General features: G+C 51.4%; 5 protein-coding genes across 5 annotated transcripts; 3 read left to right on the top strand and 2 right to left on the bottom strand.

Moving 5' to 3' along the window:
• Positions 1-3916: 3916 nt before the first annotated feature.
• G6M90_00g100190 (uncharacterized protein) lies at positions 3917-6175 on the top strand (the record flags this gene model as incomplete). The annotated part of the gene is made up of 3 exons (XM_014690844.1): positions 3917-4041; positions 4113-5338; positions 5403-6175. 3 exons carry the CDS (start codon positions 3917-3919, stop codon positions 6173-6175), a joined length of 2124 nt encoding a protein of 707 aa, XP_014546330.1.
• A 615-nt stretch (positions 6176-6790) lies between these two features.
• Positions 6791-7896, bottom strand: RPL6B (60S ribosomal protein eL6; the record flags this gene model as incomplete). The annotated part of the gene is made up of 3 exons (XM_014690845.1): positions 6791-6943; positions 7055-7390; positions 7783-7896. 3 exons carry the CDS (start codon positions 7894-7896, stop codon positions 6791-6793), a joined length of 603 nt encoding a protein of 200 aa, XP_014546331.1.
• A 675-nt stretch (positions 7897-8571) lies between these two features.
• hsp78 (Heat shock protein 78) lies at positions 8572-10746 on the top strand (the record flags this gene model as incomplete). The annotated part of the gene is made up of 1 exon (XM_014690846.2): positions 8572-10746. One exon carries the CDS (start codon positions 8572-8574, stop codon positions 10744-10746), a length of 2175 nt encoding a protein of 724 aa, XP_014546332.2.
• Positions 10747-11855: 1109 nt separating this feature from the next.
• On the bottom strand, positions 11856-12663 carry ARF (ADP-ribosylation factor; the record flags this gene model as incomplete). The annotated part of the gene is made up of 4 exons (XM_014690847.1): positions 11856-11948; positions 12008-12073; positions 12145-12389; positions 12516-12663. The coding sequence occupies 4 exons, from the start codon at positions 12661-12663 to the stop codon at positions 11856-11858; spliced, it is 552 nt and encodes a 183-aa protein (XP_014546333.1).
• Positions 12664-14699: 2036 nt separating this feature from the next.
• On the top strand, positions 14700-15521 carry EMP24 (Endosomal protein P24B; the record flags this gene model as incomplete). Its single annotated transcript, XM_014690848.1, has 3 exons — positions 14700-14903; positions 15040-15247; positions 15316-15521. The coding sequence occupies 3 exons, from the start codon at positions 14700-14702 to the stop codon at positions 15519-15521; spliced, it is 618 nt and encodes a 205-aa protein (XP_014546334.1).
• Between the last annotated feature and the right edge of the window lie 412 nt (positions 15522-15933).

Below are 15933 nucleotides of genomic sequence, written 5' to 3'. Positions count from 1 at the left end.
CAACCAAGGTCGAATGGGAAGTCGTGGTGGAGATGATGATGGAAGAGATTGAAGGAAAAAAAGGGAACTGAAACTCGAAGCAGCCTAGAGACTGGTTAAATCCGAGGGGCAAGCAGGCTTGATGATTTCCCACGGTCCCGGGCCACGCTGCTTATTAGAGCAAACAACCCTGGACTCATGGAGAGAACAAGGGGAGACAAGGGGTGGAGGAGAGGCCGTGGCGCCAGGTCACGATCTTAGCCTCCAGTCCCGGACATGGACAAGAAAATTGTGCTCGATGTGACAAGGCTACTAGGCGAGAGTACATACAACGCGGGTCCTCCGTCAATTCTGCGCTAGAATTTTTAATAGACTTTGTACCATGCTCAACAGAAACCAGACCATGACGGAATATGGAGTGCATGGCGTCCAAAGGGAGGGGAGTGGGGAGGGGCGTGTCACAATTTTTTTTAGAAGACTAGTTTCTTGATTCCGGAGACGGCGCCCCAGTGGGCATCAACTGCGGAAGTCTTTGAATCCTTTGTTGTCTGGGCGAGCATTTTGCTGGTTCTTGATAGCAATGTGCAGGCATTCGCTCAACTCCAGTGGCTACATGGCTAGTGTTGACCGTTGAACACGACATTGTACGTACATGGGCTTATCCATCTCCGGTGCATCAGACAGGGGCCAGCCAGTGCGTCGGGTCTTGCTTTTTTCTTCATCATTGACATGGATTGAAGAATCGGTGTGCCGTCTTGAGGCAGTAGTACTACTACTAGTTGCACGGAGTAGTACCGGCTGAGGTTTGGCATCGATGCGCTCTGCCCTCATGGCCCGACATGCCGTTGACCGACATAGACTAGTATTGAGCAAGGCCAGGGATCAGTGTGGGTATGATTGCTGACCAAGCTGCATCAATTCCTAAATCTGCAGCCAGCGTTGTCATTGAATTGTGATTCTTGTTGCCTCTCAGCCTTAACGCTGCATCCTGCCGCCGCTCGCAAGTACCGGAGCAGCACACGCAGCACACCGGCTGACCGGGATTCAACTGCGTACATATTTACAACTCCGTATGTATTATGATGATGTATGTATATGTAATTGAGCAAGCGGCACTACTCGGCACGATTCGTGCAATTACCATTTGCTGCAAAATGCTGGAGCGGAGCAGTGGTTCCACCATCCAGGGATCCCACCGCGTCCGCCGCCGCCGTGTCTGATGTCCAACATGCAGTCTCGTCTCGAAGCGAACCCGTCTGCCGCCTTGAACTCTTTATTTAGGCTTTCCCTGTATCTGAGTGTTTAGCGCATGCCATCAATAACCAACCATCTGTCATATCCGGGGTGCCGGGGAAGCGTTCCAAGCTACCATATCAAGATTACGTACTCCGTATGTACACACGTACAGCACGTAGCACCGGCCCTTGATGGGGAATTGGGACCCGCAACACCGGAAGCGCTTCCGGTACGTGGCAGCTGACCTCAGTTTCTTGCCCAGAACCCCAGCCAGCACCTTTTGTCAGGGTCGTTGGCCATGGTAGGTGTTGTGATGCACGAGCAAAATAGTATTGCTGACGACCCTTGAACCCTGAAACTTGCATTCTGCTGCTTGCGGGACACCAGCGAGAGATTGGCCTTAACATCCTTCTCGCAATCTATTGCCTTGTAATCTGAACAAGGTGCTGTCAAGTTGCTAGTGACGGCGTCTTGCATGACAAGCAGCAAGAGAAATGGTGTGGTGTGTCTCCAAAAGAAACGTGGCGCAATCGATCTCGCAGGCTTCACACCCCCGCCGGCGAGTACTGAGTTTGGCAACTCTGGGACAAGTTCGTGCATCGGCTATTGACCGGACGCCTCATGATGGGCGGACAATAGGCGGACCACGTCTACAACTCTGCCCAATCCACATGACGCTGCCATAGAACAATCGAACTGGCTGGCTCTTTGTGGTCTCGGGTTGTTTCTGTTGACAACAGTAGCGGCACGAAGAATAACCATGCCTGGTATAATGAGAAGAATCTCAATACCAACTTTGGGATACAGGAGTCATGGGCGGTCTCTGCGCGATTTTGACATTTGCCATCGGTAACCGATTGTACCCTGCAAACGCCGACACATTGCCGTGGGGCCGTGGGGGGAAGTCTTAGAACCCCAACATTTCAACATTGACCGCGGGAACTCATGTGCGTGGGGGTTGATGCTGGGGTCATGAACGGAAGAGTGGCACTACTCCGAACATGCTAGAACGGTAGTACACTGCAGTAGCAGCGCATGACGAATTGTACTGACGTGAGCTTGCGGGTATATGTACCTACCCATATGTGCGTAGTTCGTGCCCGCGAACTCGAGGTTGAAGACAGAGAGCGGGAAGAGCCGCTGCCTAGCTTGTGTCGGTTTGATAACGACTGAAATAGTCATGGTTGCAATGTAGTTGCTGAAACTGCGCCATGCTTTCGCTTATCTAAGGAAAAGGAGGTGGAACGTCGACAGTGTTTTTTTGTGGAAAGTACACAAGCACAAGCAATGATGTGCAACCTGGATCCTAAACACTGCCTTTGTGGTAGCGAGTGTCCGAGAGGCATAGTCTGTCGTTGCGTTGATTGTCCCATGCCTGGCCCAAGAGTTTGGATAGGATTGTTTGGATGCCTGTTGTTGACAATCCTCAAGCGCTCGTCATTGCGTTCTAAAGTTGTTATTCAGGACCAAAGCTGCGGTACCGAGTGATTCCTATTGTGTTTGGTCAGCCAGGCGGTATGGCAAACAAACCATATACATGTCCCGCATGGGTTCTGTCAAACAAACAATTTGATGATAATGTGACCTCGTCGTCAAACTGATTCAACATGATGGACCTTGGTACCAATGTTTATGAAAGTAGGAAAAAAACCTGCGGCCCTGGCACTTGCATGCAGGTAGAACGTACTTACATAATCCGTTCAATGAACCCCGGTGTGCCTAATAGCGGCACGTCAAAAGATTGATTGCGTAAAGCTGATATTTGGATAATGGTCTTCTGATTTGGGATGCCATCGTTGTAGGGAAGAAACAAGTTGCCGCCAAATGCCTAAGGCGACTTTTTTTCAGGAATTTATAAAAAGTTAGCCGGTACAGCCATGTTCATGCCATTGTCGACGGTTCTAGTCCAACCCCGCGGCGGGGTGTGAGAGCCGTCCATGTACGTTGGAGGATGAGGCAGGAGTGAATGCAATTCTTTCTTGCCTGATATTTGGCCACTAACGGTAGCGGGGCCGTGTAGCAATTCAAACACTCCGTACTACACGCAGACAGCCCAGAGCACTCTCCTTGAGAATAAAACAATGATATGACTTGCCTCTTTTCATTACTTCCGAATTATGTCAGAAACAGATATTTCACGCTTCCATGATCTTCTCTCTCCTGCGCCCTGCCTGCTGGCTGTGAAAGGAGTCAAGGACGAAGGGCGAGACTCCAATGTTGCCTGCGCCTCCCCCGCCTTTAGTGGCTGTTTAGCTGGTGGGAGCCTATCAGAGGGCCGTAGCCCGGTCGTGATGTGCCACGAGAAGGAGCCACCCAGGCACTTTTGGCGCAGCAAGAAAGCACTTGAGCCAATTCAGCAATTTTGCACCACCAATCGCCAATAGCAGGCCGACGCTGTCCTCAACCTGTACTGCGTAGCCCAATTGCGAGCCAGCAAACAACCGCCTCTGTCGAGAAGAGGAACTTTTGACCTCGGGAGGGAAGCTACTGTACGTACCTGTTCTCTATAAGGTCAACTGGTGTCGCGCTACGTACGTCTGTCGTCTCCGACTTCTTCATGTCCCTCACATTGTCCTTGGTCCTTCGAAGGCTGTCATCTGCGAGACCAGTCGGTTTAAGAGCCTCCGTATCTTGTCTACGACCTCCTCTCCGTTGCGTGGCTCCTCGTTGCTCGGGATTGTCGTCATCGCCCTTCTCCGCCATGGCTTCCGCGGACCTCAAGCATTTCCTCGCCGACCAGCCTCCGTCAGTGGTCAGACTGGAGATCGAGCAACATTTTGAGGCCTTGAATGATAAGCAGAAGCGCTATGCTCATTTTATTAGCAAGTATGTGTGAATCCCCAACGACGTTGCTCTCAACCGCGCCAACTCGCTCTGACTCCCATGACCCTACATAGAGCCTGCTTTGCTGGAACCAGAATTGTCCTTCGGCAAATCTCTCCAGAGTCTGAGCCCATATATGATCTCATCCTGACCTTGCATAAGAGTTGCAATGGCAATTGGGATGCTCTGGCCAAGAAGGCTGGTGTTGACGACGCCGAACTTACCAGCTTCTTGGAGTATGCTGCTATGTTTCTCGGCAACAATGGAAATTATAAAAGCTTTGGCGATTCCAAGTTCCTTCCCCGATGCAGCGATAAAACTGTTGCTGCCCTTGCTGCTACTTCTCCCGAGGCGGCCAAGTTTTATGAGGCGACCAATGGTGGCATCTTCAGCCATGACAAGTCCGGCTTGCTTCATCTCGGGTTCATCGATGCAGGCCACATGACTACATATTATCCAGATTCTCCCACCATTACCAAGGATGAGATCGAGAGCGTTTCCGCGTGGATGGAGAAGAAGGGGTTGCTGCCCGAGAACAACAGACTGCGTAAGAATGCCGACGGCTCATTCGATATCCTCATTGCCTCCGTGGTCACTAGCGTTCCTGCTGAAGGTGGAGATATTGGTAAAGACACCCAGTTCACGGTTGACGATGGTGCTTTGAAGGGCAAGACCATCAGACTCATCTACGGCGACTATGCCAAGGAGATGAAGAACATTGCTGCCTACATCAAACAGGCAGCAGACAATGCCGATAACGATACTGAGAAACGGATGCACATTAACTACAACAAGTCCTTTGAAAGCGGATCCCTTGAAGCCTACAAAGATGCCCAGAGAAACTGGATCAAGGACAAGGGTCCCATGGTGGAGTGCAATATTGGCTTTGTTGAGACTTACCGCGACCCTGCCGGAGTACGTGGTGAGTGGGAGGGCTTTGCATCCATGGTCAACCTAGAGCGCACCCGTGCCTTTGGAGAACTTGTCGCTGCTGCTCCCACTCTCATCCCTCTCCTCCCTTGGAACAAGGACTTTGAAAAGGACAAATTCCTATCTCCCGACTTTACGTCATTGGAGGTCATGACCTTTGCTGGGTCTGGTATTCCTGCTGGCATTAATATCCCCAATTATGACGATATTCGACAGACTGAAGGTTTCAAGAATGTCTCATTGGGTAACGTCTTGAGTGCCAAGGCGCCAAATGAGAAGATCCCTTTTATCCGTGATGAGGACTTGGAGGTCTATCAAAAGTATCGTGACGCTTCCTTTGAGGTCCAGGTCGGTCTCCACGAATTGACCGGTAAGTTATTCAAAGAACTATACCCACGAAGAAAAGCTTCAATTTGACTAATCTGCCCTTTAAGGCCACGGCTGTGGTAAACTCCTCCAGGAAACAGCACCTGGAGTATTCAACTTTGACAAGGAGAACCCCCCTATCAGCCCAGTTACCCAAAAGCCAATCACGACTTGGTATAAGCCTGGTCAGACCTGGGGCTCCGTTTTTGGCAGCGTAGCCGCCTCATATGAAGAATGTCGAGCCGAGCTGGTTGCCATGCACCTTAGCTGCGAGTTCCCTGTTCTGAAAATATTTGGTTTCGGGGATGGCAGCCTGGATATGGACGGTGAAGCTGGTGATGTCTTGTATGCGTCGTATCTTTCCATGGCCCGAGCTGGTCTTGCAGCTACGGAACTGTGGGACCCAAAGAGCCAGAAATGGGGTCAGGCTCACAGTCAAGCTCGTTTCTCTATCCTGAAGTGCTTCCTCGATGCTGGCGATGATTTCTGCAAGCTGAATTATACCAAGGACGACCTGTCTGATCTGACCATCCGGCTGGATCGATCCAAGATTCTCACAGCGGGCCGCAAAGCCGTTGCTGATTACCTGCAAAAGCTTCACGTTTACAAGTCTACCGCCGATGTCGAGGCCGGTACCAAGTTCTATAATGAGATGACCAAGGTCGACCTGGAATTCTGGGGCACCAAGATCCGCAATGTTGTTCTTGATAACAAGCAACCTCGCAAGGTGTTTGTTCAGGCCAATACAACCTTGGATGAGTCTTCTGGCAAGGTTTCCATCAAGCACTACGATCCTAGTCTTGTTGGTATTATCCAGAGTTGGGTTGACAGGGATTTGTAATTGACGCCAGATAGCAGGGGGAGTCGAGGCAGGTTGAATCATGAAAACTACATTGTAAATTAGAATGTCAAATTGGAATGAAAAAAAATAAATAAAACATGTTAATTGCAAAAGTCGAGACCTGTCATCAGGGTTTCTTCCATTGCGACAGTTTGCATATTCGTGTACATCCGGATCAGTTGTATGGATCATATCACTCGTCAATTCCACATCATTGCCAGCGGGGACTGAGGTTCATGGATTCCTTGGATTTAGTGTTATGGATCATCATCACGGCTCACCAGACTGCCCTGGTAGAACTCTTCATTTATGCTCGTTTGTTTTTTTGACTGTAAAACCTGATTACAGACGCCAAGGTGTGACCGATGCCTGTCAACTTCCAAATGCAATTGGCCAAACCAGCCCTATGTGTTCGGAGAACCCGTTTCCCGTTTCTACAACCCGTTGCCGCGCCGTTAAAAACGACCCGTTCCTTCGGTACCACACCGCGCCAGCTCTTCCACCACACACGCCCCAACTTCCAAACCCCTCGTTCGATTGTGCAACTCGTAAACTCAGCAACAAATTCTCATCCTTTTTTGGTTTTCAAAAAGACAAAATTAGTTGTTGCCGGGTTTACCAGGCCATCTCGTGGGGCTTGTCACCCTTTCGCAAGCTGAAGGAGCTGGCGAGGTAGCTGGCGAGCATGTCGACCTTCTTGATGTTGCCAATCAGGGGCTTGTCGACGGCCTTCTGGTCGGCAGCACGGCTGCTGTTGATCTGCTTCTTCTGCAAGGGATCCATTAGTTTCCCGTGTCGTTGCTCCAACTGTCACCTCCACACCGAATACTGTCTCTCGTGGACAATATTCGAATGTGAGGGTTTTCGAAAACAACATACCTGAGCCTTCTCTCCCTGCTTGAAGAAAGCCTCCTCACTAGCCTTGTCCTTGGCCTTCTCCGCAGTAAAGTACTTGGGCTGAGCAATCTCCTCAACCTTCTTGGCGTCAAGGCCAGAGACATCGACCTTCTGGGAGGTGGCGATGACGTATCGGGAGTTGACTCGTCGCAGAGGAACACCGTTGATCTTGAAGGGGCCAGTAACAAGAAGGACACCCTGGTCGAGGGCCTTCAGAAGGATGACGCGCTTGCCACGGAAACGACCGGCGAGGAGAATCAGGACGGTACCGGGCTGGAGGGACTTGCGGGGAGCCCAAGAACGGATTGCCTTGCGGACCTGGAGATTTTGATATGCTTGGTTAGCCATCTTGTATTACGATATCGAGTTACGTGTGCGCATATAACTCTCATGGTGGCCCTCTGCACTGGGTGGTTGTCCAATTGTACAATATCGATAGTTGCCTTCCCTGCAATGGGGTATTGCACTTGGACGTTCTCGAAGTCATCTCATTGCTTTGCTCATGGAGTCATCCCGATTATAAACACGAAGGTGGTTGTTTGTTGGTCATCAACAATATGTTGCCATTGTCATATGCTCGGGTTGCCGTTGTCGCCATCGCGCGCTTGTCCATCGTTCCATAATTTGTGCTTCGCCCGGACAGAGGCCACCATGAAATTTGTCTTGTCGCATCACATCACCGATATCAACATCATCACCATGAAACTCACCTGCTTGGCCTCGTTCTCATCATCGGCAGGATACCACTTCTGGGCCTTGGCCGAGGGAGCGGGAACCTCCCGGGTCGACTTCCCGAACTTCTTGGTCGTGGGCTTCGCCGACATGGTGACTCTCGGGTTGTGTCTTGTTGGGCTGTGGAGAGGAAAGGAAGACACGTTTGGTGATGCTCGCCCAAAATGTTGGAATTCTTTGTGAACGCCGCTAGCGAATTTGTGGGAGGCAAAATGTGAACCCTCAGGCGCTAACCGCTTACGGCAGCCCGCCTTGCCCAACTTTTCCCGCTCAACTTGTGGACATGGGGCTGGAAGCACGTGATGATAAGATAGGCGGTGACGGCACCGTTGCAGGTCGTCCCGGGCGCCCCAGTTATTAGCAGTTCAGAGCCAGAACTTACGAGAAGCTGGTGGTGCCGCCTTGAAGATCTCAGAACTGGGGGAGGGAGCTTCTGGGGCCCAAGGTTTCCAGGTATATTTTCCAAGTCTGAGCTCTAGGTCGAATGTATGTCACACCTACACATTCATCCAATGCACGAATGTTCACTGGGATTGTACTAGGACGGCAGTAATATTATACTTGCATTTACTATGCAAGCCAGACGCCAATTAATAGCTTCGGCCCAGCGAGTAGTTGGTGCCACGGCTCGATCTTCAAGACCAGTCTTGCGACTGGCGGCAACCCGTAGAGCTTGCGCAACACCCCTACGGTTTCTCCCAACAACCGCTACACGATGCTACGCAAACGGACGGCCTCACCCCCCGGGAGGAACACATCGTATGAATATGGGGGGTGAAGAGGAAAAACCGGCACTGGAACAGTTTGGCATCGATCTCACGGCTCGGGCCAAAGACGGCAAACTTGATCCGGTCATTGGACGAGATGCTGAGATCCAACGAACGATTCAAATATTGTCCAGACGAACCAAGAACAATCCTGTCTTGATTGGAAATGCCGGGACAGGGAAGACTGCTATTCTGGAAGGCCTTGCGCTTCGGATCATTCGGGGCGACGTGCCAGAAAGTATAAAGAACAAGCGAGTCATCACTTTGGATCTGGGCTCCCTGATAGCCGGTGCCAAATTCAGAGGCGACTTTGAAGAGCGATTGAAAAAGGTCCTTGACGAAGTTCAAAAAGCAGAAGGACAAGTTATTCTTTTCATTGATGAGCTACACACTTTGCTTGGCCTAGGTAAGGCCGAAGGCTCAATCGACGCCTCCAACTTGTTGAAGCCTGCCTTGGCTCGAGGCGAGCTACAGTGCTGCGGCGCCACAACGCTCAACGAATATCGACAGATTGAAAAGGATGTAGCTCTGGCTCGCAGGTTTCAGCCCATCATTGTCAGCGAACCCTCGGTTGAGGATACCATCAGCATCCTCCGTGGTATCAAGGACAAATATGAAGTACACCACGGCGTCCGTATCACTGATGGGGCTCTAGTCGCGGCAGCAACCTTATCCAATCGATACGTCACGGATCGTTTTCTGCCGGACAAAGCAATTGATTTGATGGACGAAGCAGCCAGTCACTTGAAACTGCAGCATGAATCGAAACCCGAAGACATCATGCGACTTGACCACAAGATCATGACCATTCAGATTGAGCTCGAAAGTTTACGCAAAGAAAAGGATGTTGCGAGCCAGGAACGCAGAGAGAAGCTGGAAAAAGATCTAAAAGAGTACCAAGATGAAATAGCCCAACTCAACGCTCGTTGGGAAAAGGAACGCAGCGAGATCGAATCCGTCAAAGTGATCCAGGAAGATCTCGACAAGGCTAGGTTTGATCTGGAACAAGCGCAGCGTGAGGGCAACTTTGCTCGCGCCTCCGAGCTCCGATTTGGCGTCATACCAACTCTCGAACAGAAACTCCCCTCGGACGAGGAGAGCCAGCAATCGCAGTCCGAGGATGCTCTGATCCACGACTCTGTCACATCAGACGACATCGCCAACGTCGTCTCCCGGATCACCGGCATCCCCGTATCAAAGCTCACTTCCGGCCACATCGAGAAGCTAGTACACATGGAAGACACGCTGCGCGAAGCCGTCAAGGGCCAAGACGACGCCATCAAGGCCGTCTCCGACGCAGTCCGCCTCCAACGCGCTGGCCTCAGCGGCGAGAACAAGCCTCTCGCATCCTTCTTCTTCCTCGGCCCCACGGGTGTCGGCAAGACAGAACTGTGCAAAAAGCTCGCCGGCTTCCTGTTCTCCACGGAATCCGCAGTCGTCCGCTTCGACATGTCCGAGTTTCAAGAAAAACACACCATATCGCGTCTCATCGGCGCGCCCTCTGGCTACGTAGGCTACGAAGACGCCGGCCAGCTGACCGAGGCTGTGCGTCGCAAGCCCTACGCCGTACTACTATTTGACGAGTTTGAAAAGGCGCACCGCGACATATCCGCGCTGCTACTCCAGGTCCTCGACGAGGGGTATCTTACCGACGCGCAGGGCCACAAGGTTGATTTCAAAAACACGATCATTGTGCTGACGTCCAATCTTGGGGCCGATATCCTCGTCGGGCAGAACCAACTCCACCCGTACAAGGAGAGTCCCGACGGGGAAATGGACCCGTCCGTTCGTAAAGCCGTTATGGACGTCGTGGCTCAGGCATACCCACCCGAATTCCTCAACCGCATCGACTCCTTCATCATCTTCAAACGCCTTGCGCAGTCCGCCATAAGGGATATTGTCGACATTCGTCTCAAGGAGCTGCAGCAGCGTCTGGATGACAAGCGAATCAAGCTCACTGTCCCGGATACAGTCAAGGACTGGCTCGCCGAACGCGGTTACGAACCCAAGTTTGGTGCGAGACCTTTGAATAGGCTCATCACAAACGAGATTGGCAACGGGCTGGCTGATAAGATTATCCGTGGGCAGTTGAAGATGGGGCAAGCTGCCGAGGTGAAGATTAAGCAGGATGGTATGGGTTTGGAAGTGGTTAATACTTTCGAGATTGCGGTATAATGAAATGTATTGTAACGTAATGTACGTCTATTTCACTGGGAGCATGGAGTCTCGGATTTTGTATTTTAGAATAGCTGATTTGGAGAGTTGTCTATAGCCCGTGCTACCTGTATTTATATTTACTCCTCTCAGTTGTTTGACTCCCGCGTGTTTCATACCAAGCACACACACCCACACACCTACAATAGATCTAATTCATGAATTGAAGCACTTCCCTAGAAATTATGAGCACTATGCTTTGAACATGAAAGACTTTCCATTCTCCAATGTATCTGCCCCATTCGCTCTGTTCTCACTCATCCTCTGTCTGCCATACCTTTCCAACCATCCCGCCGAACAGGAACCCATGCCAGGAAGCGGAGAGTCAAAGCACACAAGAGCCACAGAAGACAGACCGATTCCCATAGGAAAAAAATGAGCCACAAGTTTAAAATAACATCGAGAACCAATTTTTTTAGAAAAACCTCCCTTTCTCCGTTCATCCCCCAATTCATCCTTCTGTCACTCCGCTACGAATCCTTTCCCAGCCGGGAGGCCTGTGCAACGAACCTAACGCCGCTAATCTAGCGCAATGAAGAGACAAGATGACGAGAGACAAAGAGTAAGTCAAACCAGGACTAAAACATAACAGCGTAAACCACGGTCTCTGCCTTGCACAAATGCCCTTCCTCCATGCCGATTTCCCCCTATCCACCGAGTACATCCAAAGCCCTCAATATTCATCGTGTATGCTGCCAAGAACCTTGATCCAGCTAACAGCATGACTCCGTAAGCCCGGCTGTTTGCTCTTGTCCTCATGGTTCATGCAAGATGTATTCTACCAAACACCCATGGCCATTGTAGCAGAGGCCCTTTCAAAGAACCGCATTTGGAAGGCCCAACATGAATATGTGCCTCACGACAACACCTAAAAAAAGACAACGGTCAAAGTCGGACAGGGACGAAGGATGAATAAAAGACTAAATTTTGATTCGATTGGTTGATCGATAGCTTTTCAAATTACAGCCGAAGCCTCACTATAACGAAGTCCGGTATTGCAGAGAGTACGTGATTTGAGGGGGTACGAATGAGAAGGCGGGGGTTGATCAAAGGCTTCTCGCAGGTGATGTCTACTGGTGGCCGGCCTTACGGAGGGTGGTGGCGAGCCACTCAAGACCCTCGTACAGACCGTCACCAGACGTGGCACAAGTGGACTGGATATACTGTTGGACGCCAAGATTAGTGACCTGATGACGAGCTCGAGGTGGCATTGTGGACGTACCCAGGCGCGTTGCCTCAGGCTGTGGAGGCCGAGTTTGTCAGTGATCTCGGCAGCATTCATGGCATTCTAAGGCGAGTTGGTTAGCGGAATTGTCATGCGACGCGAGCACGCATCAGAGCAGGATAAGGGTGGCTTACAGGAAGATCCTGCTTGTTGGCAAAGACCAGCAGGATGGCGTCTCGCAGCTCATCCTCGTTGAGCATGCGCTGGAGTTCCTCACGGGCCTCGACAACACGGTCACGATCGTTGCTGTCGACGACGAAGATAATACCCTGAGTGTTCTGGAAGTAATGTCTCCATAGAGGACGAATCTTGTCCTGGCCACCGACGTCCCACACGGTAAACTGGATGTTCTTGTACTCGACAGTCTCGACGTTGAAACCTGGAAAAGGGGGAGGGGAATTAGTATGGCAGTGTGGGGAGGACCTCTTGCGGGATGCGGGAAGGCAAGAGCAGCGGAGGAGAGAAATTGACAAGACGGGCCCAAGAGCGGTCGGGGGAATCTTACCAATGGTAGGAATGGTGGTGACGATTTCGCCAAGCTTAAGCTTGTACAGAATGGTGGTTTTACCGGCGGCATCGAGACCAACCATCAGAATTCTCATCTCCTTCTTCCCCCACAACTTGTCGAAAAGCTTAGAAAAGGTGAGACCCATGATTGCGACTTGGGGCGATGAGGGCGACTAGTCGTATTATGTGTAGCGGTGGTGGCTGTGGATGTAGGAAAAAGAGAAAAAGAGATCGACCGAGCGACCGAGCGAGAGATATCTATGTGTCCTAATTGCCACGCGTAAGTAAGCCAGCCAGCCAGGAGGGGTTTTTTTTTCTCGTAGTGGGCTGAAGGTCGGCGGGCGGGAGGACAAAAGGAGGCAGAAAATGATGCAATGACGAGAATTAAGGTCGATGCAGGACCGGGTGGAAATTGACCGACTTGTGGCTCGTCGGCAAGTCAACAAGTGAGTCTTGGGGGTGCGACTTGATATACTCGTGCGCAGACAGAGGACACATGTCCAGGGATAGGCTGCCGCATTTCAACGAGTGGTCAAGTGGGTGGGTTCACACACTGTGCGGCACCGACTCGGGCTGAGTGAGTGACTTGAGCCTCGACGACGGAGATGCCGTGCAAGGCGACGGCGACGGCGACAGTGAGGAAAAAGCCCAAGGCATTCATTCCTGTTGGGCTCGGGTGCACAAGGTAACGGTCATGACGGGCACGACGGGATGAATCGAGGGCGCGGGCAGAGACGACTTACTCCTTGGTCGATGGATCGCGGGATGGTTTGAAGAGTGGGCGTGCAGGAGTGGATAGGAAAAGGAGAGTTCTCGTGGGCAGGATATTTTTTTGGCCAGGTCGGTGAAGAGGCAGGGAGAGGCAGAGGGAGAGGCAGAGGAGCGGCGGTGCCTTGAGACCTTGGGGCTCGGGCTTGGTGCAGAGGCACGGGTCAAGTGGTCCAAGTGGGCGCACGCTGATGAAGTCAAGGTCCAGCGCGAGTATCCGAGTACGGCGTGCCTGGTACGTATCATGTCCTCAACTCTAGGATCTTCTTGCGCCATATTACCTAAGATGTCAAGATACTAGTACTTACTGAGGTACTTGGCCTTATCTTGCCCCGATTTACCGTCCGTTTGTTAGTTGACGGCCCATCTGGCTTTGTGCTCGTGCTATCGAGCCATTGAACTTAGAAGATCTAGGTATTGAGTACTTATACCTACTAAGTACTTAAGTAGCATACTTTAGGCACCTGGGCAGTTTCGCCAGGGGCTGCCACAACTCCCCACCGCCGGACACTTGTACCGGACATTGAACATTGAATAATTCTTCTCAGGGCTGTGCACAGCCCTAAAGGGCCCGAACTTGCTAACTGTGGCTTCCTGTCGGACCCTGTCTGGTCGCTACATGCCCCTTGACAACTACAACTACTACTCCGTTGACTGCCACAGAACCCGCGGCTCTGCCTGTCTTCAACTGAGAACTCCTAGCACGTGTTTACGGTGCAAAAATAACGGGGCATACAGTGAAATGAACCATTTCTCCACACTGAACGAGTGCGAAGTCATCTGGTACGCAGCATGGAAGTCCAGAGCTCATGATTAAAAATACTCATTTGCGCTAACCCTTCACTGTGCGTAAATACTGTACAAGTCTCTGCTGCCCTGAGGGCAAATGGTGCCTGCCTCGTAAAGTTCGGGAAACGTTAATCCGTGGAGGCTTCCGAGGCTAATCAAGGCTTCGTCTCCCAGCAGTCAGTCTCCTGAAGTCTCCTGAGTCGAGCAAACTCAGTGCAAGCCAATGGTGGGTACCTGGAATCTTTGTCCACAATAACGAGCCACTCAGAGCCCGAGGACTGGGTTCCACCTTTTGTTCATCCCTAATCACCCTCCCGTGGCAGCAATGTACCTAGTAACCTCGGGACGCAGTACTAAGCTTCATCCAAAGTCCATGGCCCAGAAGTAGCGGGTACATGTACAATCTCTCGCTCCTGGCCAACCCCTGTCTGAACAGCAGGAGCAACCTCCATCTAGATTATCCCCATCGCCAGCGAAAAGGTGTCACGTTCGCGCACCTACTAGCTCCCCAGCTTCGATAATTATATTCTGCCTGCTTCGCTTCGCCATCACTGCAACGCCCCGCAGGCAGACGAGCGCAGAGATATAGCTGTCAATTTCAACGTTTCGACTATACGACGTCAAAATGCATCTGCCTTGGGCTGCGAGGTCACTGTTCGCTGTGGCGACGGTGGCCTTCCAAGTCGTTAGCGCACACAACATTGTGCTGCCTGCCCACGGCATCGAGTGCTTCCACGAGAGCCTGCATCGCGACGACAAGATGACCGTCACCTTCCAGACTGGTGATCGGGAATTTGGCAGCGCTGGCAATCTCGATGTCGACTTTTGGGTATGAGCTTGCCCGACCCCCAAAGCGTTATCCGCACCACTGCATACGAAACAGCGGGAAGGGCGGTTGTTTCCACGCGATATCAGCATCATTTTTTGTTTGGACTTTAGATCTCTCTAACATTGGCTGCCTGCAGATACTGAACCCTAGCGGTGGCTACGAGGTCAACGAGAGGAGTGTCTCTACCGGCGACCACTCCTTCACTGCCCACACCGACGGCAAATACACATACTGCTTCGGTAATCAGCACTGGGGAGCAAACACCAAGGAGGTTTCTTTCAACGTCCACGGTGTCGTCTATGTCAGCGAATCCGAAATGCCATCTGACCCTATTGAAGCCGAAGGTACTACCATACAACTATCTGATCATCCCCATTTAGGCCACAGCAAAGCTAACGATGCCAAACCGCAGTCCGCAAACTGTCCGATCTCCTTGCCCAAGTCAAGGACGAACAGCAGTACATTATCATGCGAGAGCGGACCCACCGCAACACTGCCGAGAGCACCAACGCCCGCGTCAAGTGGTGGAACCTGTTTGTCATTGGCGTCGTCCTCGGCGAGTCTCTGTTCCAGGTCTGGTGGTTGCGCCGCTTCTTCGAGGTCAAGCGTGTCGTATAAAGGGGGATGGGGCGGTATTCTTGATTTGTTCATTCGATCCTATTCACAGAGAATAAAAAGCGACAAGCACTTGACCACGGCAGAAAGCAGCCTGGTTTCTTTCCCAGCTGCTTCAACTTTGGGGCAGTTGTCAAAACGCGGTTATTTGATTTTCACGAGCAGCATATTGGCGTAAACGGGAATGGTCTTGGGAACACGTGAATGACGGCAAGGGTGAGCATTGCAAAAGACTTAGTTTAGGGTGAGGGGCCCAAGATGTAAGATTCAGGCGGTAATAGATGCGTCTTTATTCCTCGTATAATGAATGGAGAAAACTCGAAAAGTCCGTTCACGTCAAATCCACAATGAATCACTCAGAAGACGAACCCTTTTTCGTGACCACGGTTAAAAAGTACACGTCATGGAACACATC

The sequence above is a fragment of the Metarhizium brunneum genome, chromosome 6 (assembly GCF_013426205.1).
Source record: "Metarhizium brunneum chromosome 6, complete sequence".
Classification (NCBI taxonomy): domain Eukaryota; kingdom Fungi; phylum Ascomycota; class Sordariomycetes; order Hypocreales; family Clavicipitaceae; genus Metarhizium; species Metarhizium brunneum.
This window is presented reverse-complemented; position numbering and strand designations above follow the sequence as displayed.